Source organism: Mytilus edulis, chromosome 6 (genome assembly GCF_963676685.1).
Source record: "Mytilus edulis chromosome 6, xbMytEdul2.2, whole genome shotgun sequence".
In the NCBI taxonomy this organism is placed as follows: Eukaryota; Metazoa; Mollusca; class Bivalvia; order Mytilida; family Mytilidae; genus Mytilus; species Mytilus edulis.
Genome location: NC_092349.1, coordinates 18,379,129 through 18,406,566, shown reverse-complemented (window position 1 = coordinate 18,406,566; position 27,438 = coordinate 18,379,129). Strand labels below are relative to the sequence as shown.

Genomic DNA, 27,438 nt, shown 5'->3' with positions numbered 1-27,438 from the left:
TTCAAATGGAACCATAAAGGTGTTTTACCGTAGGCAGCATTTATTAACAATCTTACCAGTGTCGAAACATTTTACTCTGTAGGACTTTGAAACATAATGTGGTTTTATATAATACCAAGACGGTTCTGTAATTCCATATGCCAAAAGTTCATCACAAGATTCATAAATGTCCATGTAGAAAGCTGTAAAAATGTAGATATTTTTTAATCTTCATTACTAAAACTTCAACATATCTGCAAAAAGTAGTAAATAATGAATACTGTGTGACATGGACCATTTGAGGATTTATATGAGTTATGGTGCATTATACAAATTAAGATAAACAGCGGCCGACTTCCCCTATACATGTACTTTAATTTTTTTATCTGACCTCACTTAAATGCATAAATTAGTTAAACATTTCTCTCTAAAACCTTACATTAATAGCAATTTGTTCTGGTAAATGACAAACTATAAATCTATTGTATATGTGTTAAGATATGTGGCAAATGTTGATGATCTATTGACCTAACATGTCTTATTTCGAGTTGCCTAGTGAACTTTCAGCTGTAATGCTTTATTTAATGTTAGCTTTATCACAAAAGAGCCAAAATATAGTAATATGATATATACCTCAATATATAAAAGTAATCACCATATCATTTCAAACTGCTTATTATGATTAAAGGCTTTTTTATAAGGAGAGTCAATTCATATTTTTTTTTGGTAAAATAAACGGCTAAATATCTTTTTGATAAGCAATTCTAACAAATTCATTATGACAGTAATAATCTATCAAAAATAAAAAATAATGGTTGATACTTGGTGGTTCGGCATGATAAGAGGATCCAGCTATACATGTATTTCAAGACGTGTCAATGAACTCATCATAGATATCTGGTTTAAAATTGTTTACGCTAGAATCAAGAATTTAACATCAAAATAATAAAATGTGTCAATGATGAGTTATGTTGGAATTATATAACCATTTGAATTGAATGCACTTGAATTAAAATTATTTATAAAAATAAAATGTGGTATGATTGCAAATGCGACAACTCTCCACAAGAGAACAAATGACACAGCTATAGTTCACCGTACGGCCTTCAACAATTGGAACAGCCCATACCGCATTGTCAGCAATAAAAGGCATCAAAATCACAAGTTTACAGTATTAAAAGTTTACTTACAAACATTGTAAAGAGCTATGGATTCAATACTACCACAGGCCTGCGAACTGTACCCTGGACATATATCGCAAGGATCGGATGACATGGTAAAATTAATGACATCATTATAACATTTGCAGTCTATCGTATTTGTAATGGCAGCATATTCTGCATTATGTCCCACACAATACTGGATACAAAATGTTGCCGACATGCCGGAATTACTAAAATGGCTAATTACCGATGTCGTAACGAGACTAACTGCCTCGACACAGCCAATATATCCTGAAAATATATATAAATCTAATTAAATGTTTATTCGAAACTGATTTGCATGTTTAAGTTACTGTTTGATTTTGTTATCCATGATGCAAAACTGTTTTCTTCAAAAGCTTCGACCTGCACCGAACCATTTATAGCTGTCATAAAACATGAAACCCTAGTTAAATGTAATACGTGCAGGAAACAGGTAATTGTAAATATTTCACTTGATGATAGCTTCTTGTAAGAGTCTTCGTATCCTAGAGTTTTATTGTCTCCACCTCTCTCTCAGTAGACACCATATTGATACTTTCCTGCGTTTACGTTGGTTGAGATATCTGATAAATTTTTTTAGATTTTTTTATTTAATTCGAAGGTTATCCTGCTTTTCATTATTTTCTTTGGGGCAACTAATTAACCTCCGGTTATTTTGTCTTTTTGTGTTTACTAAGTGGTTTCCAACAGTACCGAAAAGAATCAAATAAAGTTATTTGTATCTGCAATTGTTCATGCAATTAAGTTATACACTCATATCTCCATACTTACGACTTGACGTCTGACAGACAAATGGACTAGACGATAATTCGTGTTCAGTTGTTAAAAATCCATTAGTTTCATTTAACCATGTGAGATACACCAAGTGACCAAAAGCACCATTCGCATCAAACAAAGACACGTCTGAAAAGCGTTGTCCATCACCATGCAAGTATTTCTGGTTTCCAAATTGATTGCTTAAACTTGTCCAGTAGTAATCGAAACGTTTATACTTAGGAACATTATTCAAAATGTTTAGAAATGTTATGCTAGACATTGTTGGTGATACAAGAAAACTGTTACTGTTAATGCATACTTGAGCTGCTGCTTGATATGATTCGGCGGTAAAATTAAATCTGAAACAGGCTCCTTGGTAGCCATACCATCCTGCTTCACAAATAGTTTCATCTAAAATCATCAGCGATAAAAACATTTATAGGCGTGTATATCATTCAGAACAAGGTTTACATAAAAAAAAAATTTGATAATAATCATAATTTAAAACTAATGTCTTGCTCACCATATTTCTAATTCATAACTTCAAGTAAGCCATATAGTATGATTTATTTCAGTTCACCAAATCCTCCATAAAATTACAAAATATGTTCATAAAAAAGAAAGATCTTTAAAATCTTAAGAAATTTGATTCAAATGATTAAGCAGAGTTACAACCTTTTTATATAGCACGGGGAACTCGCAGTGCATTTTACAGATCCGTTATACAATGATACATTTGTATGTGTTTTGATCGATGATGAAAATAAATCAAGTCTCAAATATTCAGTATTATTGCTATTTTACGAAATGAAACAAAGAGTGCATGTGCCGCTGTCAATGTAAACATCAACGCCGTCATAGGCAAAATAGCGATAGACAGATTATCATTGATACCAGCTCAACCTATAAAGTCAATCTCTTTTAGATGATCAACGATAATCTATAAAAATCGTATAAGCAACTAATGCCGTGACTTTAAGTAAATAAGATTCATGTTCGATCTTTTTACTATTGCAAAAATAGCGATTAGATAGCATTACAAAACAAATGAAAGCATTATGTCCATGCGTTGTTTAAAAAGCTTGCAATGATTAATTTTACATTTTTGTCATTTCTTTTACACTCGCTATAAAAAAATGCACGCAAAAATAATCAATTTTCTCTATATTAACAAGAGTCGTGGATACTTCTTGTTTTATTACACAATTACTTGAAATATAATATTAAGTCACAGAAATGCATGTTACTGAACATTCTTGCTGCTAACAATTATATCTATCTATAATGAACTTGGTCCAGTAGTTACAGTCGAAAATGTTAGTAAAAATTTACAAATTTTATGAAAATTGTTAAAAAATTACTATAAAGGGCAATAACTCATTAAGGGATCAATTGACTATTTTGGTCATGCTGACTTATTTTTAGGTCTTACTTTGCTGTACATTATTGCTGTTTACAGTTTATCTCTATCTATAATAATATTCAAGATATTAACCAAAAACAGCAGAAATTCCTTACAATTACCAATTCAGGGGCAGCAACCTAACAACGGGTAGTCTGATTCCTCTGAAATTCTCAGGGCAGATAGATCTTGACCTGATAACAATTTTACCCCATATCAGATTTGCTCTAAATGCGTTGGTTTTAAGATATAAGCCAAACACTGCATTTTACCCCTATGTTCTATTTTTAAGCCATGGCGGTCGTCTTGGTTTGTTGGCTGGGTCATCGGACACATTTTTTTAAACTAAATACCCCAATGATGGATATGGCAAAGTTTGGTTAAATTTGGCCAAGTAGTTTCAGAGAAGAAGATTTTTGTAAAAGATAACCAAGATTTACGAAAAATGGTTAAAAATTGACTATAAAGGGCATTAACTCCTTAAGGGGTCAACTGACTATTTTTGTCATGATAACTTATTTGTAAATTTTACTTTGCTGAACATTATTGCTGTTAACAGTTTTTCTCTATCTATAATAATATTCAAGATAATCACATAAAACAGCAAAATTACCAATTCAGGGGCAGCAACCTAACAACGGGTTGTCCGTTTCATCTGAAAATTTCAGGGCAGATAGATCTTGACCTGATAAACAATTTTACACCATATCAGATTTGCTCTAAATTATTTGATTTTTGATATATAAGCCAAACACTGCATTTTACCATTATGTTCTATTTTTAGTCATGGTGGCCATTTTGGTTGGTTGGCCGGGTCACCGGACACATTTTTTCTACAAGATACCCCAATGATGATTGTGGCCAAGTTTAGTTTAATTTGGCCCAGTAGTTTCAGAGGAGAAGATTTTTGTAAAAGTTAAAGACGACGACGGACGACGGACGACGGACGCCAAGGGATGAGAAAAGATCATTTGGCCGTTTGGGCAGGTTGAGCTAACAGTTAAAGTTCTGATATCTTTCTCCCATTGTAATTTACTTGCCTGCGAACCCACACTGGGTACTTTCCTGTGAACCAGATATGTTTAGTTTATATGTGTGGTTGTAGAATATACCAAATGAGTACAACTGTTCACAAGACTGGGCTAAAGTTGAATTTGCTATAATAAAAAGATTGAATTTAGATATTGCTTGACCGTAATTTTATTACATTGAATCAAATATTGAGATCATATTTTAAAATACTATTTTTAGAGGTGTAGCAGATGGTTTTTTGTGCTTATGTTCTAAGTCAGGAGCATCTACCTTTGGTAGTCTTGTATACTTTATAATTTTAATTCAATTACATGTTTAAGAATTTAGTATCACGTCTATTTTGGCTTTACTATACACATTTTTAGGTTAAAGGTCAGCTGAAGACCGCTTCCGGGTGAGGTATTTTCTCGCGGTGTTGAAGACCTTTTGGTAGCCTGTGGTTGTTTTCTATTCCTTGGTCGGATTGTTGTCTTTTTTACACATTCCCAATATTTATTCTCAATTTTGTTTTTCTTTGTTAGACATGTTAGAGTTTGAATATTTAATATGAGGTTATACAAGTCGTGGTTTGTTGGTATATAGTGTATGCAATTTAGAAGTCGTCGTCGCTTGTAACTGTGTAACATATTTGTTTCTCGCACGTTATTTTGTATACCAATCATAATGTTAGTTATCTCGTTTTTTATTGTTTTAAAATTGTCATTTCGGTGCCTTTTATAGCTGAGTTTGCGGTATAGACTTTGTAAGACCTCTAGTTTTTAATGTTTGCGTCGTTAGGTCTCTGATGGTGAGTTGTCTCGTTGACAATCATTCCACATCGTCTTATTTTATATTGTTTTGTGTTGTCGTATTTTTTTCGTTCTGCATCTGTATGTTTTTCCACGAATAGTTTTAGATTAACACTTGTTTTTAATTATTCTTTCTTTTTTATTTCATACTAGACTATTTCTTTTTACCCTGTTAATGGGTTCCTACAAATGGTGATGAAACAATAACAATACATCTAATTACTTAAGAATTGAATGCTTCTTTTTGTAAATTTAATGGGGTGCAAAAGCGTTGACCGAAGTACATTTTGTATGAAGCGCGGAAGCGCTTCATTCTAAAAATGTGCGCACGGTCAATGCTTTGACAACCATATAAAGTTACAAAAAGAAGCATTCAATACTTATAATTACATTTTTTAGCTAGGATCACGAAAGGACGATTTTTATCAAGTTTTTATTTAATTCACCTGTGCACTTTATTGTGGGACCTCGTGTCATCATGAATGATAATTTATTGTGTAATGCAATTGATTAACGAATAACACGTGATGCGAAGTTAGCCAATCAGAATAACGTATTATAATAAAACATACATCTAATGTAATTATTTACCTATATCATATACATTGATATTATTTCCCGATCCACAGTATTGAAGAAAATTACCAGGACATCGTGTCGAACAGTTTCCGGAACTTAACTTTGTCATAAAATCTAGATCGTTTTCATTAAGACAAAAGCATGCGTCATCCCTTATTCCTGCAAATGATGTATCATTGGCGATACAAAGCTGTTTACAGAGTGTTAGTTCCATCGGGTAGATGTAAAAAGGTATTTTGTTCAACATTTTACCGTCATAACATCCCACATTATCTAAAAATGAGAATATATATTTATAATCATTTGTGTGTTTTACAGTGTATATAAACATCAGTAAACAACTGTCGCCTTTACTCAGAAAAATATAAAAGATTTTTTAAACCGTGATGCATTGTTATCAGAAGTTAAGCAAGTAAAAATCAAACGATCATTATTAACAATAGTTTGTTTTTTAATTATGAGACTCACGCATACATTTTTGTTGTTTTTTGTATAACATGTATCAGCTTGCAGAACATACTTTCTACTTTTGACAAGAGTAAAAAGTTAACCGTATGATTAGCTTATTAAATGTTTTTTTGTATTACTATTATTTTCTAGAATTTTAAACACAAGTTTTCAGTTACCATACACACACAAAATAATTTGACACTGCTTCATAAATGGAAATTCATAGTGACATTCCAACTTCTGATATATCTTAAACATGTTAAACACAATCATCACTTCAAGTTAGTATCACGTGTAAGATTCATTTTTAATAAGAGATTGCACATGGTTCTAAGTGATCTATCAGCAAATCAACTTCAATAAAAAATGATGTTACTTAAAGCAAAACCGAAATGTGCCATGTGAGAGATGGGTCATTAGTTTAGGAAATTATAAGTTATATCCCTTTATTTTCTAATTCAACTAATCGGCATACATTAAAACTGTGCATACCTTTCATCTCCTCACACAGCAAATTACTTGATGTCGAGGTTGACTCTGTCCCAGGTAAAATTTTGTCATGGTGGAAGTACTTTTCTAATGACATATGAAAATATTGACTATTTTCGTTTTCCAAATATGGAAAATAGTCGGTTACTTCACCTGATGCCCAAGTGCTTGTGTACAAAGAAAAGATATTCAGCAATCCAATTCTGGTAATTTCTTGGAGTCCTAGCCAAGGTGAATCTAAAAATAAAATTAAAACTATTCAATTCCGGATATAGATTTTTTTTTAAATATATGAAAATTAGGTACTATTGCCCAGAGACAAATCGCAACTAAAGAGCAAATGAGGTAGAGGTTAATAACTAGTCATTTTATGAGTATTGGACCAAAGACAGTATTAGTAACAACTAATCAACAAAAAATTGATGAACAGAAGATATTTTAAATATTTTAGACTTTAAATAAGAAGGGACATCGGCCATTTACACGTACAGTGATTCTCGTGAGCACATCATCTTTTCCTCTTAGAGTATATCCATATTTTGGAAATACCACCTATATATCGTGGTTCATTAGTTTAACGTTAACTTGCTGTCTCAAAAATATTAAGTATTACATACGATTGTAAATATTTAAAGAAATAGCATTGTGACTGTAATGACATCGACAGAAATAGATAACGTCTTTATTATTTATTTAAAGTAATAAATACAAACGTTTAATTAAGTTGAACCTTATTTAGATAAAACAGATTACAATTTCTTCTTGTATTTCTTCTTGTACCGTTAACTAATTTTTCTAAACAATAGTATTGTTCCAAAAAAATACGATAATAATTCAGGTGCTCTTGGAAGAAACGTAATCCTTTACCATACTTGAGACTAGAAGTTTTGAAAGCTAAACCATTGAAAAATTTGCCAGTATTAAACAAACCTGTCCAGCTTTTCTTAAAAGAAATTGATACCAAGGGGAAACGCAAAATATATAATGACTATATCGTTTTCAAATTCAAACAGTTAACCAAACACAAACTAAAGTAACAAAATGTTTACAAAAATACCGCATTCGGCAATCCTCGGTAGAATCAGCTACTCTCCTTATGTTAGATGAGGGTACGGAATCGGCCGAGTTGAGACGAATGCAAATACCGATCTCCAAGGCAAGTTTATATAGGGGGGGGGGGTCAATAACAACTGGTCAAATCCAAAACTATCATTCAACGCAGCAAGTAAAATATAACTACCATAATCATGAGTTGGTAAACTCTATCGGGTGACACAACCCAATTTTCATTTCAAAAGTTGCTAAATACAAAGTCGCATGAACATAAGATATAATATCAATGTTTTTAAAGAAACTCAACACGCAACGATGTATGACACTAGAAGTTTTTAATGCAAAACCTTTGAATAGTTTGACAGTATTAAACGGAACTTTTGAAAGTTTATAATAAGAAATCGATACAAACAACTGCCTTTACATGCTTAATCCTCACTTTAAAAACTAGATCCAGGAACACAAACCTTATTGACATTGCATAAGGTGTTGAATCCAAGGTTACGCAAATGTGTATGTGTTTTTACAAATACAAGAAAGAAAGACACAGAATTAATTAATTTTACTACTATCTCTTTCGATTTACCTTGAAAGTTATGAATGGCATTCGAAACTGCTAGCAGTCATTAATATATTTCATAATGTGTTTATGTCAAATGATAAAACTAGAAAGAAATTTTATCAATTTATACTCACTGGCTACATAATCATACAAGATTGTGTGGTACTCTTGGTCATAAATTGTTGCCAATTGTCCACCAATATTTCTACACGTTTCTGTCATTGTGTAGAGGTCTTCTTTGGGGTCAATGATTTCGCCAATGAAACATCTGCCTTTAACTCCTATCCATTTTTCTTCACAAATTGTTTCACTATCTTAAAAAAAATGTACTTATACAAGCTACATATTCAATATCAAACTGATGCAAATTTTAAAAGATGGAAAAAAGTCGTAATAAGTACCGTAAGACAAAGTTAAATGTAGAAAAAATACATTTGATTTGAAAATGAAGTGCACAACCGATGCAGTAAAAGGTTGCCTATTTGATACAATGTTCCAGGTTTTGCGTTTTCCTTCAGGTTTTCCTTGATAAAGTCTTACTTTTTACAATCTGTCATATACCCGAAAGCGACCATCTTCGCTACCCAAGGGTTACAATCTCCTCCCGTTCTCTTCACCCTTGGCGGATTGAGATAAATTTTGGAGACATAAGGTAAGAATTTTTATTGTTTGCAGTCGAAACTCGCTGCATCCAATTAGAAAGCGCCTATAACATGATCACGTGTAAATGTAGAAAGTGATTGTAAACAAGTGCCACGTGTTTATTGTGCAATAAGTCTTTACATCCCTAAACATACGACTATATTTTTTGACAACTTGAATGTTTTTAATCAACTAATAAAAGCTCCTGTGTATGTTTCATGCACAAATGCATGAATATTGACGTATATTTTCATTTCCGGATTAACCAAGTGTGTAGAATCTAGACGCTACCGTGTTTTTACCTCCAAATTGAAGAGTTCAAGTGCTACCATTGGTCAAGAATAATGTATTCGAAATGGGCATGACTTTAATCTTCCGATAGATGGAGCAACATTGTTATCACAAATGTTGACTTAATCTGCCAAGGGTGAAGAGAACGGGAGTGGATCGTAACCCTTTGCTTGCGAAGATGGAAAGCGACTAGTAACCAAACTTTTTTTGTTAGACAACATGACGAATCTGTTGATATGTTAGTGAAAGAGTTGTTCAACTACTAAGACTAATCGGCCACCGAGTCCCTTTTTATACTATTATGTCCAAAAAAGGGTTTTATATGAATGAATGAATGATTTATTATAGTGCAACCTGTATATATACAATAGATACATATCAATACAATATTACATTACAGCCAGCCAGAAAGGCTTACGATGCACTGACAAATTAAAGTTCAGAATTTTGAAAAATAGAAAACACATAGTTTCGGACGAATGTCTAAATTATTAGAAAATTCAACAGTTCAAGTAGAATAGTTAAATAATTTCTCTTCTGATACGATCACAGTCCAAGATAAAGTTCGCTACACTTTTGTTGTTGTTAGATAACAGTTCATTTAAGGCATCATTTGGTGGAAGTTCATTTATGCGTAGAGGATAAGCAGGATCTGGTGATATTGCAGTAAATAGTTTTTTTCTCAAAACCGAGTAACGATCACAGTATAAGATGAAGTGTTGCTCATCTTCAATAGATCCAGAATTGCACATTTTACATACTCGTTGTTCGATTGGAATGTTTCTATAGCGTCCTCGCTCGACTTCTAGTGGGAAAGTACCACAGCGAATTCTAGCGATTGCAGATCTTTGTGTCCTTGTTAAATGCTTTTGTACGTATGGCTCGGCTAAAATTCGGTTTTTAAATGTTTATATGTCCTCAACTTTGACATATTGTTTATTTCGTTAAACCACTTGTCTTTAAAGTCAGCTAAAAGTTTACTTTTTACAGAGTCTAGTATGAATCTTGTTGAGATAGCGGAGTCGTTTTACATACATGATGTTTAACAATATATTGTAATAAACGTAACTAATTACATTATTTAGAACATATATTCTCAGTTCATTGTATAAAACACATTAATATATGGTGGTTATTAGGACTATTGTCCGATTTCGTCAAATTATGACCTGGTATACTGGTTTAACATTATTTGTTTGTTCCGTATCATTTTTATGTTTTATTTCACACGGGTATTTACTTATACGATCTTTAACATTATTTTCCGGAAATCCCGAACTGTTGGTCAAAATCACTTGCCGCATTTAAATTTAATGACACAATAGGTATAGTTTATTCCAACAATACAAATATGGATTATTGAATAAACTATAAACAAATGAAATCGATACAAAATGCAATAAATGTTTATGCCTTAGTGAATTCAAAGGAAGTTTGAGGCTTTTAATGTGTTGTTTATTTGCTTGATAATCGTTCTGCATTTGACGTCTTTGATTTTTCTACTTGTTGCATTTCTCAAATATCAAAATAATTTTCTATTGTTACCTTGAAATAAACAATCCTGATTTCCACTACTGAGTTTATATTGTCCAGACAAGGCAATCCCCGCTCGAAATAAGTCTTCACAGGAACTATATGCAGGATACATAGCTGCAATGCATTTTGTAATTGATTGGTTCCATCAAAAATAGATATAAACAATTAACGTTATAATAAAAAAATGCTTAAACTCATACATATAATGCAAAAGAGAGCAAATAAGATGAAATTTGTCAATCTTTGCTGACAAAAGAAGCACTTAAAGAAAATAAGTTCATTTGCAACTTTGAAATGTCAGTTTACAAGTTGAAACGATGTGTGTTTAACGTCATTTGCAGATTTAGTTCATAACTAATCATAAATTATTTAAAAAGATATACAAAAGTAACTATTAAAACGTTTAAATCCGCTGAAATTTTTTGCACCTGTCCTAAATTTTAGTGGTTGTCGTTTGTTGATGTGCTTCATAAGGGTTTCTCGTTTCTTGTTTGTATATAGATTAAACCATATTTCAGTTCTATCATGTACAGCTTTTGTTTATTAATTTTATAAATTTACTGTTTGCAAAAGTATAAATTGTTCTAAATGATAAGGATGTTCTGGTAACTAACAGAAAACCCTGGCCGTTTTTGGCACAAATTTTTTGATCTTTTGGTCCTCGATGCTGTTCGACGTTGTGCTTGTTTCGGCTTTCAAACTTTTGTATCTGGGCATCACTAGTAGATCTTGTGTGGATAAAATGCACTTCTGGCGTATTAAAATTTTCAACTTGTTGCCTTTTGTTGACTGTTGTTCGTGTGTTTCTTTGTCAATTGTATTCTCAAATTTATTTATATTGTAGTCCTGTGGTGTTGAGTTGTCATCGTAATGTTATATTTCACATGGCTTTAAAAGGGGAGGTTTGGCATGCCACAAAACCAGGTTCAACCCGCCATTTTTTTCTTTAAAAATGTCCTGTACCAAGTCAGAAATATGGCCATTGTTATATTATAGTTCGTTTCCGTGTGTGTTACATTTTAACGTTGCGTCGTTTGTTTTCTCTTATTTTTGAGTGTAAATTCACATTGCGATAAGACGTGTCACGGTACTTGTCTATCCCAGATTCATGTATTTAGTTTTGATGTTATATTTGTTGATCTCGTGGGATTTTATCTGTTGCTTGGTCTCTTTGGCACATTCCCCATTTCCATTCTCAATTTTAGTAGTCTAATTGACACTTATTCCACATATTCTGATATAAACTTACATATGTTATATACAGACACAAAATCTCCTTCTCCACCACAAGGCTGACCTACTGGACATATATTACTACAGTTATGTCCGTCTACCTTAGATCCTATGGTGTTGCTGCATGCACACTGGTACGACTTCCCCACCATTACATACAAACTTCCCTTTTGTCTGCAGAACTCCAAACATAATATAACATCACTGTGCTCATACACTGCCAATTGGTGGGTCACCTCTGATCCGTTAGTCTGGTGGCAACCAATATAATCTGGTAAAACAAATATGAATCAGTAATGTATTTTGGTGAATAATTATAAATTGATTGATTGGTGTTCATCGCAAATTTCAACACCACTGTGACAGTTAATCGAAGTCAGATTTATTGTTTAAGGAAGCCAGATTTCCAATAGAGAACCACCTACCTTCAATAGGAAATCTGACAGTTCTAGTTAATACGTTGCAGTCGAAAACATGCTACTTGCGGTGATGAATAAAAGTGCACAAAAAAGCATTAAATACTTTCTACATAGCAGCTGTCACATTTACATACACAAAGATTTTAAAATATCCTAAAACAGTGTACAGATATAAGCTTTAAAACTTGGAGAAAGTCGCAATGCAAACACAATAAGCATACATATGTGTAAGAAAATACATCGCATCCAACTCTTATGGTATATGTTGTCTTAAATGCAATTGTACCTCTTGATAGTTGTTTTAAAAATATAGGTGATGTTAACTGCATATGTTAATGTTTATTCTTTCTCACACATTTGTTTAAAGGTACATTCGATAGGTGTAGAGCGATTTTAAAAAAATGGTTTAAATGTGAATATGTGTATCTTCTTCTGTAGTTTACGAAAGCCGTCTATCAAACATATACCAAATCTTTACGTAACTTTTGACAAACTTTTCTGTATTCATTTAAGTCTAACTCCACCATGGGGAAAAACTGTAAACGCATGTAGCCTATTCGGAATTGTATTTAAGGTTTTAGTTGTGCATAGTTTGAAAAAACTCATCATAGATGACAGGATTGAATTTTTTTCTTAACGCCACACGTGCGTTCGCCTACAAAAAGACTCATCAGTGAAGATCGAATCAAAAAGAGTAAAAAAAATGAAGTCTTTCTCTTTCCATAATTTGTATGGAAGTATAGAAATACAAAACAGACTTATTTACATAATAGTGGTGTTTGTTTTTTGTTGGACTTCAGTGTTGCTGTTGTTGCGTTATTTTCCTCTTATAATTTTCCTCGGTCACGGATTTTTGTATCTCTCAATCGACTTCTGACTATACTATTGCCTTCATTCATTTATGGGCATCATACTATTTCTGGGTGGTTGTAATGAATAATATACCGACGGAGTTAATACCATATTTTAAAAGAAACTGAACAAATAGGTACCAGGGTTGATATGTTGTACGCCAGACGCGTATTTAGTCTACAAAATACTCATTCCCAGGTTAAGATTGTCCTTAGCTGTATTTTGCACAACTAAGAGTCATTTTGGTTATTTATTCCCTGCAGCTTCATATTGGATTTTTATATCAAGAGGTTTTTTTTCTTTCGAGCATGATGTAGTCAAAATCTGGCGTTCAAATTATAAGAATGTTTAATGAGTTAAAATATTGTTATATGTATTACCTGTATTTTGTTCACAGACAAAAGATACTTCTCCGTTCCGTTCGGAATTACCACTATAAGTTCCTGCATTGGTTAAGCTGATGTGTAGATGCGTAAATGATGGTATAGAGTCGACTGTAGAATAATCTATGCTCTGTTGACCATTAAACCATCTATAACGTTTGGTGGGTTGAAATGAATACAATCCTGTCGCCCAATGTTTCACATTCGAAAACTGTTCTGTATAAGTGACAATAGATGAAATAAATGTTCTTTCGGCACTTTCTGCCAAACAGGCGACATATGCATTGTACTTGCTACAGTGCACTACGGCTTCATTAAAGGGTAACCGACCGGGAACAAATCTATAACAAGCAGAACTAGTATTGCCTCCTATCCATGATCTAGGACAAGCTAAAGATAGAAATGTAATACAATTAGTTATTTAGGTAATTAACATTTCATGACCATTAACTATTCTGTTGCACGTATGACTGTACATTCCAGTCAGTTTTCAGTCTCCCTTAAGCATATAAACAAGAAGATGTGGTGTCTCAGAGTACCAATGAAACATTCCTCCACCCAAGTCAATATGCATAAAAAGTTCAAAAACATGTCAAAGTACTGACTTCAACCCGTATCTTAAGCTCACACTGAACGGCAAGTTAAAAATGGCTTCAAAATTAATAGTGTAAAGAATTGAAACAGGAAATAACCATCTTACCTACACATGTATATAAAAAATGAACATTTGAAATAAAAAGAAATACAAAGCTGGGAAAAAAATTGTGTAAGTACTTTCAATTACACTTATCGCCTTTAGAAACCAAATTTCACACTGCATCAATGATATTAGATTGACCGTTTTTGATTTTCAAATACGGTCCTTGACCTTTCTGATCGCCGTTACCCCAATTCCGTCTTTTTCCCTCGACTTTGACATTAAATCCAGGTGATAAACCCTGTTGTAGGCTGTTGTTGGATGTTTTATCGTTTTTTCTTCTTTTCTGTGCTTCAGAGTATGTATATCCATTTGGTATCTTCTGTTATTCTATTAATAATATGTGTGTTCAGTTTTTTCATTTGGTTTATTTTTTTTCCAGTTTCTATTTTTGTACATGTTTTAACTTGTTTCATTTATCGATATTTTTTCTTGCTGATAGCTATAGCATTATAATTTTCGATTCGTGATTTTCTGTGGTATCCCTTTTACATAAGTCGATTATCCTAATACAACATATTATGCCATTTTTCTTTTCTTAATTATTTGTACACTAAGAAAGGTTACTTAGTCGTGGAACTAAAACATTTAAAAAACATTCTTTACTTGTTTGCAAATGTTATCCTAACGAATACTCGTAACATTAAACCAATCAGATATTCTTGTGATACCTTACAACTTTTTGATGCACATATTGTATTCTAAACATAAGTTTAATTAAACTAGTTGTTCGGCGCATAGTCTATTCAAGACGAACATAGTACCCTTCCGGAGCACCTGAGATTACCCCCAATTTTTGGTGTGGTTCGTGTTGCTTATTCTATAGTTTTCTATGTTGTGCCATGTGTTCTGATGTTTGTCTGTTTGTCTTTTTCATTTTTAGCCAGACGTTGCCAATTTATTTTCGATTTTTGAGTTTGACTGTCTTTCTGGTATATTTCGCCCCTCTTTTGAGCTCACACCGAACGGCAAGTTTAAAAGGGCTTCAAACTACATTATGCTTACCAGATACTGAACAATTCTGAACACTCGATGTGCCTGTTGTGTAAAATTCAGATCCACCTATACCAAGCAATTCCAATTCATTGCAAGACTGAGCCCCTTTGTATCCTGCGACTGAAATATATATTAATTATGAAAATAACCGTATGTTGGTATTTATTAAAATAAATATATTAAGTGTCTTATGAATCTGCCCTTTATGAAAGAATAACAACCCTGTAATATTTCGGAAAACATATGGATAAGTATGTGATACATGTGATATTCAATATTACATGTGTCATTAAAATATTCTCTTGGTAATCTTTCTTTTGTTTATCAACTATACGTGTGGATTGTGCCTACTACTTCACGTTTGAATTAATTGAATAACTAATTTTGCATCAAAACTACAATGCAGAGCAAACATGATAAACGTAATGATATTACCCAGTACATTTGAAGATTCGGTCGAAAATTCCATATACCAGTGTGTTCATGACATTTTATAACACAGGAGAAGAACATCATGCACATTGTAAGAACAGAAACCTTGTCACATTGACTGTTCGATCGAATGAAAATAAAGCTACATGTGATAGAATAAGAATATAGTAGTTGCTGAGAACATTCTGACACCAATAAGTATAGTCTGATATAATCCAGTATGTACTACTCGTCCCCAGTGGTGAATATATTCGCATATGTATTTCTAATTCACCTTTCATAAATATAAAGGACTATGTAAATCTCATGGTTCAGCACCAAAATAAAAATATATGTCATTGCTGAAAATAACTTTATTTTAGTCACAACGTTTTTGGTGAACGCTTTTGAAAATATAACCGAGAATGCAATATAATTTAAAATGGCAAATTGTACAAACCATTAATAGCTGTTACAGTAGTGTGTCCTCCACATGTTTGTCCTTCGTTACCAGGGCATACTGTATTGCATTGCTTATGTGATGCATTTCTCCTATCAGAAGGTAGATTGTCTCTGCACCAACAAGTTCTATTTTGAACAAGAGCATACTCCTTAAATTGACCTTTGCATATATGAGTACAAAAGGTCAATGTCATATCTTCTTCGGTTGACGTTAAAGCACCAACTTCCGTAATGTTTGATTCAATACATCGATAATTGACTGAAACAAAAACGATGCTTTTATAATAACATTTCTGAGTTTTAGTGTTTCTGTTGTATCGTTGTTCTCCTCTTATAATTGATATGTTTCCCTCGTTTTTAGTTTGTAACCCGAATGTTTTTTTCAATCGATTAATGACTTTTGAATAGAAGTATTCGAACTACTGTTGCCTCTACATGTATATATCTACAACTAATACTCACAAATTTATCGTTTGATTGGTTAATGATAACTTGATGCACGTCACGTCAGCGCAATTACGACATCGATAGTTGTCTGATAATTGAATATAGCAACAAAACATGAATACCGTGATAAATATCAAAGATACGATATGATGTTTAATCATTGGTGTCATAACGAGTTACAACTTGGCAGCGTTTAGCATCAAATCGAGTAATTCAATTTACTTAAAATAATAAACATACATCTTGCGAGATTATCATTATCATTTTATTATATTTCAATAGTTATCAAAGGTACCAGGCTTATAACTCAATACGTCAGCCGCGTGTTTCGTCTATATAAGACTCATCAGTGACACTCGGATAAAAAAAGTGATAAAAGCTGAAGAGCATTGAGGACCAATGACCATCTTCGATTTCTATTGAAGAGTATTGAGGACCCATGACCATCTTCGATTTCTATTAAAGTAAAAAAAATATTTAATTATTGAGAAAAGAGTAGTCCACGAAATATAATCAGCTACCAGACGATTGCATGTTTCATGAACGATTAAGAAGGGAATCAAATTGGATAAAAAGATAATGTGCATGTGCTTTTTTGTACAAAAAGGAAGAAATCCCAAAAATTAAAGAGTGTTTTAATGAATTGATATACATTATTGAAAAAAGAACATTTCAGAATATTCCGTAACGGTTTTATAGTCCAATTAATTTCACTTTAGTTTTGACTTAAATTTATATTTACCTGATTTCTTGCATATCACACTTGCATTAAGAGTACAATCATGAGAGAACCAGTTTATGACATCCAAGCCTTTTTTTCTTTTCAGAACCATACAGTCATTCGCAGAATTTTTAGATGACGGTTCACTTGGATCAAAGAATGTATATTGTAAAAGATTTCCATCCGTCCAAGTAAAGGGTCCGTCCTCTATGATTCTATTAAGGCCAATAAACCAGGGCTCGTCTTTTCTATCTCTCTCGTAAACTATGAAGAAGAAAAAACTGTATATCAACTGGGACACCTTAAGAAAGCTAAATTTATAATCTTATATAAGGCATATTTTGAGTTTTTGCTGTTCATCGTATCAAAGTAAAGCTTTCAACACATAGTAAATATAGATCATGTGTTTGGTACATCTACAGAGATCAAGAAAAGAATCGTTTTAATTTTATCAGATTTGGTTTTTATTTATTTAAAATGCACATGAACGATTAATTGATAACTGACAATAACAAATAATTACATTAGATGAATGTTTCATTATAATACGTTATTCTAATTGGCTTACTGCACATCACGTGTTTTCCTTAAGCAATTGTATTACAAAATAAAACTTATCGTTAAAAATACTAAATCCCTGTGATGTGTTTTAGTCGATTTTAGTCTCTGATGCATGATTTTTTATTATGTATTGGTTTTGGCTTTTAACTAGCTGTCAGTAACTGCGAGTACTCTCAAATCGTATTTTCTTGTTAATTCGACCTGTTGATACTGTTTATAATGCTTTTTTGTTATTTTTTATTTATATGGATCTTGTCTGTACACCAGCTTTCATTGTTTGTAATATCTTCAATTTTTCACTTATTCTTACAACATTTGTATAAACTTCAAGATTATAAAAAAAAACGTTTTTTTTTTCTAAAGTGAACATTGATTGGTTAAATATTTCTCAGTCATGTCCTGTGTTTGTATTTGTTTGTTAGCTTTTTGGTCATGAATGTTTGTCTCTAATATTTAATTAACTGTGCATTTGTATTCAGATATCGCAGATCAAATTTATTCGTTCATCACGTTTAATCCCGCTGCAAATGTTTGCACCTGTCCTAAGTCAGGAATCTGATGTACAGTAGTTGTCGTTTGTTTATGTAATATATACGTGTTTCTCGTTTCTCGTTTTGTTTATAAAGATTAGACCGTTGGTTTTCCCGTTTGAATGGTTTTACACTAGTAATTTTGGGGCCCTTTATAGCTTGTTGTTCGGTGTGAGCCAAGGCTCCGTGTTGAAGGCCGTACTTTAACCTATAATGGTTTACTTTTTAAATTGTTATTTGTATGGAGAGTTGTCTCATTGGCACTCACACCACATCTTCCTATATTTATCCTTCATGATAACACGAGGTCCGACAATAAAGTGCACATGTGATTTAAATAAAAAAAAAATGATAAAATTCGTGTTTTCATGATCCTAGCAAACAAATGTAATGATAAATATTGAATGCTTATTTTTGTAACTTCATTGGGTTGTAAAACCGTTGACCGTGCGCACATTTTTAGAATGAAGCGCTTCCGTATTCGGTCAACGCTTTGAACCCCAATGAAGTTACAAAAAGAAGCATTTAATTCTTAAATACAATTCATCTTCCATCTTTCAAACAATGCCATGGTTAAAAAAGAAACGACAAACAGACAATCAATAGCACACAAAACACATCATATAAAAATGAACACTCAACAGTACAAACCCCATCAAAAGGTTGGGGTCATCTCATGTAATTCGGAAGGGTAAGCAGATCTTGTTCCACATTAGGCAACCGTTGTGTTGCTCATATTAGTATTAATATAATAAACTAGGTTATAAGTCTAAAACCCAATGCACCGTTTTGATTTGAATTTACAATCCGTTAAGGACTTCAAGGAACATCAATACATTTTCCTTGCCGGAAGAGGGTTCCACAGTAGAATCCATTTAATCACACAGGCAATGCTATATTACACAAAAATAGATTTAAAATATTTGGGTTCGTTCACAGATACTTAATGGATTACTGAAATCAGTATTTCAGATGATTGTAATATAAAACAATACATCACCTTTTAGATATTCGTTAATAAAATTCGATTCCCCTTCTTGAAGAACAGACACTAGTGTAGAATTAAGAGCTGCACATTGGCCTCTTGCTTCCTGAAATGACTGGGGTTGTCCAACAAATAAATAACATGTACCATTGTAGCCAACCCAATTGTCATCACATGTTGTCCCGTCTGTTAAAAAAATGCCATTAATTTAACTGTTTAATTAAATATGCGTCTAACTTTCGATAGAGTAAACAATTCTAGTGAGATTATTTTGCAGTTCATATGATATGAATCATGATTTATATGGAACAAAATGACACAGAATGGCGGCTCTATATGTCACCAAAGTCACGTGATCGCTTACATTGCTGAAAATGGACCATAGCATTGTAGTATATTAAAAAAAAAATGCATACTTTTACTTTAGAATGATACGTTTTCGCGGTAATAGATATAACGAAACAAAAGATAATGTATTTAATCGTTTTGTCCATTTCATAGCGTAAATCAAATAAAATGGAGAATGGAAATAGGGATTGTGTCAAAGAGACAACAATTTTACAATATAAAAGACAACAGCCGAAAGCCACCAACAGGTCGTCAAGGCAGCGATTAACTCCCGATCCCGAGGGTGTCCTTCAACTGGTCCCTAAACAAATATATATACTAGTTCAGTTATAAAGGACGTCATACTAAACTCCGAATTATGCAAAAGAAACAAAAATAAAAAATCATGCAAAACTAACAAAGGCCAGAGGCTCATTACTTGGGACTGGTGCAAACATGCCGCGGGGTTAAACATGTTTTTTTGAGATCTCAATCCTACCCTCATACCTCTAGCTAATGTAGAAAATAAAAAAAAATACGCACAGTAAAACTCAGTTTAAAGTCATATGTAGCGAGTGAGTGGTGAAAAATAATGTTTATCCAATTCTTGAAGCAATGCTGGTATATATCATAAACTTAGTCCTCTGTGCACGATTTTCATGTTTTTTACGCTAATACATCGTATAATCGTCAATTTATTTTTCTCTGTCTGTTATGATTTAACAAATATGGCTGCTCATTAAATACAGTGTCTTTGAAGCCGAAATTTACTGATTGTCACCTTATAGTAAACAAATAACAACAAGAGGCTGTCACAACGACAGCAAACCGGATTTATTAACATTTATTTGTGGCCTGGCAATATCACAAGAACCATTACTGATGAATGGAGAAAGTGAAAATCGTCAATATCAAATTTGACCTCCATTTTGTCATCAGTATCAACATATTAAAATTTGAAAGCTTAGATTGAATGGTTCATGAGTAAATGCAACAACGTGAATGGAAACGCCATTTTACGATCTTTCAAGAACCATAACTCCTGAACGGTAAAAGTCAAAATCGTCATTATTGACCTTGTAATTACCTCTATTTTATCATCAGTAACAACATATTAAAATTTCAAAAGCTTTGGTTGAATGGTTCATGAGAAAATGCACGGACACGACAGGAAACACTATTTTTCAATCTTTCAAGAACCATAACTCCTGAACGGTAAAAGTCAAAATCGTTATTATTGAACTTGATCTCCATTTTGTCATCAGTAACAGCGTATTAAAATTTCGGAAGCTTTGGTAGAACAGTCCATGCATAAATGCACGGACACGACTGGAAACTCCATTTTTCAATCTTTCAAGAACCATAACTCCTGAACGGTAAAAGTCAAAATCGTCATTATTGAACTTGATCTCCATTTTGTCATCAGTAACAGCATATTAAAATTTCGGAAGCTTTCGTAGAACAGTTCGTGCGTAAATGCACGGACACGACTGAAAACTCCATTTTTCAATCTTTCAAGAACCATAACTCCTGAACGGTAAAAGTCAAAATCCCCATTATTGAACTTGACCTTCGTATAGTTGTCAGTAATAACATATAAAAATTTTAAAAGCTTTGGTTGAACGGTTCATGAGTTAATGCACGGACAACATTTGATTGCCGCCCGCCCGCCCGCCCGCCCGCCCGCCCGTCCGGCCACCCGCCGTACATCCCCAAATCAATAACCGACATTTTTGTCACAAAAATCCGGTTAAAAAGCATGGGTATTGAGCACGTGTTTTTTTTAGTTGTCCTTTCGTAAACAAAAAAATCGTCGACTGAAATGTAACGGATGATTGAAATGTTGTTGAAGAATATACTATACATCCTATATCAAAATCGAGAATATTTTGATTTTGATATACATGAGGTCGTTAGTTTTCTCAGTAATCGTTTCATGGCTTTTCATGTCGTAGCCTTTTATAGCCGATTATACGATATGAGTTCTTCACACTGTTGAAGGTCGTTCGGTTGTCTATAATTGCTTACATCCTCTTCATTTGACCTTTGGTATAAAGTTGTCTCTATGGCAATCAAACCGAATCTCCTTATTTTCATAATATAGGAAAAACAAATCTGACAATTCTTTATATATTGGATTAAATTACAATACATTAAAAGTAACTATTGTTCTGAATACAACTGTAGTATTTTGTTTTAATGATAAGTATTCAATTTTAACACGAATAATTGTACTATTGCTTACCTTTAAATGTACAAAATATTGGTGTGTTGTTATTGTGTAACTGGTAATACCCATTCAGCCGTATTCCGGCTAAATACAAAGCATCACAGTTTCCATATCTATCTGTTACAGACCCTAAGTAAAGAATATGATATAATGTTAATAACACAAATTGTGATTGAAGCAAATTGTTTTTACAGAACTTATTTCTGAATTATAATCAATGCCGTTTTTATAATATTTTGGAACACATTTTTTGTGTGGCAAAGATATAAAACCTCTGAATGAATTATGAGATTAAAACAATTATTTATTAATGTTATGTAAAGTGTTAAATATTGAAATTTGTGATTTAAACAGATATAGCCAAAATTGGTGGAATTCTGTAAAGCCATTAAAAGGGATGAGATAAAACAAACAGATACACACGCCATTGGCAAGTCGACTTTTTGATAATGAAAACTCCTTAAATTATTCAGCTCAAAATTATCAATAACAGGTGCACAACTTCATGTGTGGTAGAAGATATTGTGTCAATTTTACTTTATTCTTTCAAGTTGTTTTCGAATATTTACTGATTAACAAACTGATATGAGTATAAGCATGACGTCTTAGTAAACGTTAGTTCTAACTCCTTTGATCGATGACATACATGTTCGATCTTTTGTATACATGAATTTATTACAATATTTTAATTGATACGCTAAACAAAAAAAATCTAAAAAATAGTTAAAATATTTTTTTTAATAAATTACCTTAAAAAGCTTAATTTTTACGGCAAATTTGACATACGAAGAATTCAGCTTTTCTGTTAAGTTCAAAAAGATTTTTTTACCGATGCGAGGTATTTTACATCCTTGGCTGTCAAATGTTTAGGTCGGATTTGTTATGATGGTAAATACAGGAAAACTCTTAGAAGGCATAGAATTTATATTATAAAGTGTATGTTTATTCTTTACATCCTATCTTAAATATACAATTACCAGTGTGGTACACCATAGAGGCAGCAATTTCAAAGTCAGCAGGATTATAGTCATCATCTGAACAAAAATTATTTCCTTTGAAGTCAGCATCATTGTTGATTAGGTCTGTGCATGTACATGTAGAATTAACTATATCCAAAATGGCATATACATTTCCGTTACCCAAACAATACTGTTTACAGGTAATCTTTCGTTTAACGTTAACTGTTTTCACTGATGATGCATTAACACTAAGTTTTGTGTAGCAGCCACCTGTTAAGAAAAATGTGAAAAACATTTGGTTAATAGCTCTCTATGCAGTATAGTGTTTGCTCATTGTTGAAGGCTGTACGGTGATCTATAGTAGTTATTTGCGGTGTCTTTTTAGTTATTGTGGAGAGTTTGCTTATAGGCAATTATTTCACATTTTCATTTTATAATAATAATCTCAATCAATTTATGACTATCGAACAGCGGTATGCTACTTTATTTACAATTTATGAGTATTCATAAGACTAATAGACAACTGCTAATAACTGTAAGACAGAAAAATGATAGTATTTGATAAAATTAATATTGATGCTGCATTTCTTTTGGCTTTCAGATCTGAATTATATAATGATGTCAAATCCTTGTGATATTGATGATTTTCTCTCATAGCACAATGTAAGTTCATCAACAAAATGAGCAAAACGAATCCACTTGATTTGTAAATCCTACCTTTATTTTAAACAATATATTTTCTCAATAGTTTTTTTCTATTTTTCATTAGACAGCCTTTAAAAGCATACGATAAAGTTTTGATTCCCTGATGAAATTTTGAACAGATGTATCATGTTATGGAAAAGTATTGAACAGATATACCATGTTATGGAGGGGTATTTGCGAAAAATACCAGTCAGTCAATTTCAGTTTTTGGTCCCAAGTGTGAGGCATATTCACTGACAGTTCGGTCCGAAGACTGATATATTTCGCAAATACCCCTTCATAACATTATATATCTGTTTAATTACACGGAATAGATTTGGAATGATTTTTTTCTCTGTACAGGTGAAGTTATGTTTTGTTTACTTGAAAGCTGTAATTCATTAACATGTTTATGCATCACTTTTGTATCAAGGCATCACTAGTAGATCTTGTGTGGATAAAATGCACTTCTGGCGTTTTAAAATTTTCAACTTGTTGCCTTTTGTTGGCTGTTGTTCGTGTGTTTCTTTGTCAATTGTATTCTCCAATTTATTTATATTGTAGTCCTGTAGTGTTGATTTGTCATCTTAATGTTATATTTCACATGGCTATAAAAGGGGAGGTTTGGCATGCCACATGAACACAGGTTCAACCCGCCATTTATTTTTTTTTATATGTCCAGTACCAAGTCAGGAATATGGCCATTGTTATATTATAGTTCGTTTTTGTATGTGTTACATTTTAACGTTGCGTCGTTTGTTTTCTCTTATTTTTTAGTGTAAATTCACATTGAGATAAGACGTGTCACGGTACTTGTCTATCCCAAATTCATGTATTCGGTTTTGATGTTATATTTGTTATTCTCGTGGGATTTTGTCTGTTGCTTGGTCCGTTTCTGTGTGTGTTACATTGTAGTGCTGTGTCGTTGTTCTCCTCTTATATTTAATGCGTTTCCCTCAGTTTTAGTTTGTTACACCGATTTTGTTTTTTGTCCATGGATTTATGAGTTTGAACATCGGTATACTACTGTTGCCTTTATTTAAAAAAGGAATATCATGGTATGTGAGGCAAATTCACCGGCAGTGGTGAAAAATAGGCAAATTCGTTTAAAATGAGGAAAAAATATTAGAATATGCGAAAAATACACTGGCTATCAACCAATCAAAATCTGGCTTCTTTGTATAAGGTGTAATAACATGATATATATCTGTTTAATTACAACAAATAGATTTTGATTGAAATTCTCTGTACAAATAACGGGAATTCTTTTTTTTATACTAGTAAGCTGTAACCCAAATTTATGTTCATTCATAATTTTGATGATAAATGGAAAATATCATGGTACAGTGGAAAATATACTTGCACTTAAACGGGTTAACGTTACCTGTATGTAACGGCATGGTATGTGTTAACGTCATTGTCATCTTTCCTTTGTAAAGATGTCTTTTCCCACTTTATATACACTACGCATTCTTTAATATACGATAACGATATTGCTTACTTGTGCTGCTTTATTAATCGGGATAAGGGGAGAAAATTTCCAAATAATTTTGGCGGGAGGAGGCTCGCGAGGAAAAAAAATAAATATCTAAAATGGCAAATATCACGGCACAAAGGGGAATTTGAGGCATATTCACCGGAAGTAGTGAAATATTTAAGATATTTTTGTCCTTGGGTTGTTGTCTCATCAATACATGAAAGACCTTATGAATTGATCGTTTAAACAAAAATGTATATTTTATTTATTGATTCACATAAAAACGTCTTCTTTTGTTCGAAGTTAAAAGTCGTTTTTCATTCTAAGACTGGCATAAAAAAATCTTTTCATATATAAGCAAATCTTCTTTTATTCCTGATTAAACATAAAAGAACTGGTTTTAGTTATAGACAGCCATGGTAGAGATCTTTTTTTTCAAAATTAACATAATAAAATCAGGTAAACTGTTATTTACTTACTCCAAACAAAGTAAATACTCTGACTTCCATTTGTGCCTCCACAAAATCCATTTTCCATTGCCCCATTGCATGGAGCGCTGCAATTATCATTGTTAATTGATTCTGACACATTCAACATATTTCCACAGTAGCAGGATGAATCCGACATGACCGCATACTTTGAACTAAAGTTTTGGCAACTGAACCTACATGCTTCAATGTTTGACCCTGCAGTTGTCGGTTGATAGTTGTTTAGTTGTGAGTTGTAACATCCAGCATAACTTTCTTCAACTAAAAATGCAATGTGCATTTGAAAAATAAACAATAAAACAAGGTTCAATTCACCATTTTCAACATGTGAAATTGCTTGTACCAAGTCAGGAATTTGACAGTTGTTGTCTCTTCGTAGGATGTGGTTTACCATCTGATTTTGCCATTTGATAAGGAACTTTCCGTTTTGAATTTTCCTCGGACTTCAGTATTTTTGTGATGATACTTTTTAAAAATTGCAGATATGTTTTAGTTTAGCGATTTGTATGACATTTTTGTTATAGCTGTATTAAAATAGAATTTGAACAATTTATATATCTAAGTAATAAGGTGTCGTTTGGCACAAAAAGGTTATTTGTCTGATGATTTATAAAAATGGTTAAATACTATTTACAATAATTACATTAACCTATAAACAGCAGAAACACCAAAACATTGTGTTCAACAATACCTGGTGCTTCAAATTATAAAATTGATTTATGTTTTTTGTTGGATTTTTCGTTGGACTGCCTTTTCACCAATGCTTATTTCTCCTAGCCTTTCATTTTTGAATTGTTATTGAAAACAAAAATTAAACATCAATATTACAGTTATCTTCAGTCAATTATAACAAAGAATGTGTCATCCATTTAAAATCAGTATCATTCCATGGTATTGCATTACTGATTTTTTAATTGCGTTTTACGCTTATAAAAATTAGTGTACTGTTCCGTCAATTATAACAAAGAAATTGCCATTGTTACTATGTGTGTCATCTATTAAAAATCAGTATCCTGTCATTGTCTTTCATCACTGATTTTTTAATTGCGTTTGTACTCTTCAAGATTTGTATTTTATGCATTTGTGTATACTCATGATATCTAAATGGAAAAAAGATAATACTTAAATCTACTAGTATCTTAATTGGTTACAATACCGTAACATCTGAAGTCAAATAGTTCATGTACGTGCGCTGCCCATAGTCCACTTTCGTTACATCTCAAAGTTGTATAGGGTACGTCTCCAAATCTGATCTTGTATCCAGATTTACAGGCAAAGTAAAACACGCTGTCGTAGCTATTTATTCCGGTATAGTTGTTAAAACTGTCATCTAGGTCTGGAGCGCTGCATTCTATCGCTGTAGACGAAGAAAATATTCGTTAACAAGGTGTATATGTTATAAGATTGGATATGTTTAAGTTTTCTAATTTGAATTATATGGGAAAATTTGTAAAGGATTTTTAAAATTCTAACAACAATTTCTATTAAAAACAAATCTTAAAGGATTTTTTTATATTTTTCTATATATATATATATATATTGTGCTTAAAATTCTATTCATATTTTTCTAATTGTATTTATTTTAATTGTGTGCATAAAACTGGCAAACGTATATATGAAAACCAATGCAAATACAAAACATCATGCATTTTGTAAACTTTGAGCAATGAACTTGACTTCATTGTTTCTGTAAACATTTTAAATTTCTCCACTAGGAATTGATGGGATTAATCAAAATGATCTTCAATATTTACTTCAAGGATACACAATATGATATTTGATATTGTCTCATTTCCATCATCGGAATTAATT

General features: G+C 32.3%; 1 protein-coding gene across 1 annotated transcript; it reads right to left on the bottom strand.

Moving 5' to 3' along the window:
- Window positions 1–24: 24 nt before the first annotated feature.
- LOC139526243 (lymphocyte antigen 75-like) lies at window positions 25–26,967 on the bottom strand. Its single transcript, XM_071321373.1, has 18 exons — window positions 26,783–26,967; window positions 25,618–25,887; window positions 22,996–23,247; window positions 22,034–22,147; window positions 19,477–19,647; window positions 17,407–17,649; window positions 16,216–16,476; window positions 15,354–15,464; window positions 13,649–14,041; window positions 12,014–12,268; window positions 10,774–10,878; window positions 8,430–8,609; window positions 6,684–6,917; window positions 5,754–6,014; window positions 4,383–4,499; window positions 1,956–2,351; window positions 1,170–1,433; window positions 25–182 (listed from the first exon to the last, which is right to left on the bottom strand). The coding sequence occupies exons 2-18, from the start codon at window positions 25,763–25,765 to the stop codon at window positions 25–27; spliced, it is 3,663 nt and encodes a 1,220-aa protein (XP_071177474.1). The 5' UTR covers window positions 25,766–25,887; window positions 26,783–26,967.
- Window positions 26,968–27,438: the final 471 nt, after the last annotated feature.

Bases quoted from the DNA above. Each gene is read 5' to 3' on its own strand.
- LOC139526243 (XM_071321373.1), bottom strand. From the start codon at position 25,765: ATGTCGGATTCATCCTGCTACTGTGGAAATATGTTGAATGTGTCAGAA. The intron at 8,610-10,773 runs GTAACAATAGAA...ATTTTTTTTAAG, and splicing joins TCAGGATTGTTTATTTCAAG to ATAGTGAAACAATTTGTGAA. The intron at 1,434-1,955 runs GTAAGTATGGAG...ATATATTTTCAG, and splicing joins TGTCTGTCAGACGTCAAGTC to GATATATTGGCTGTGTCGAG.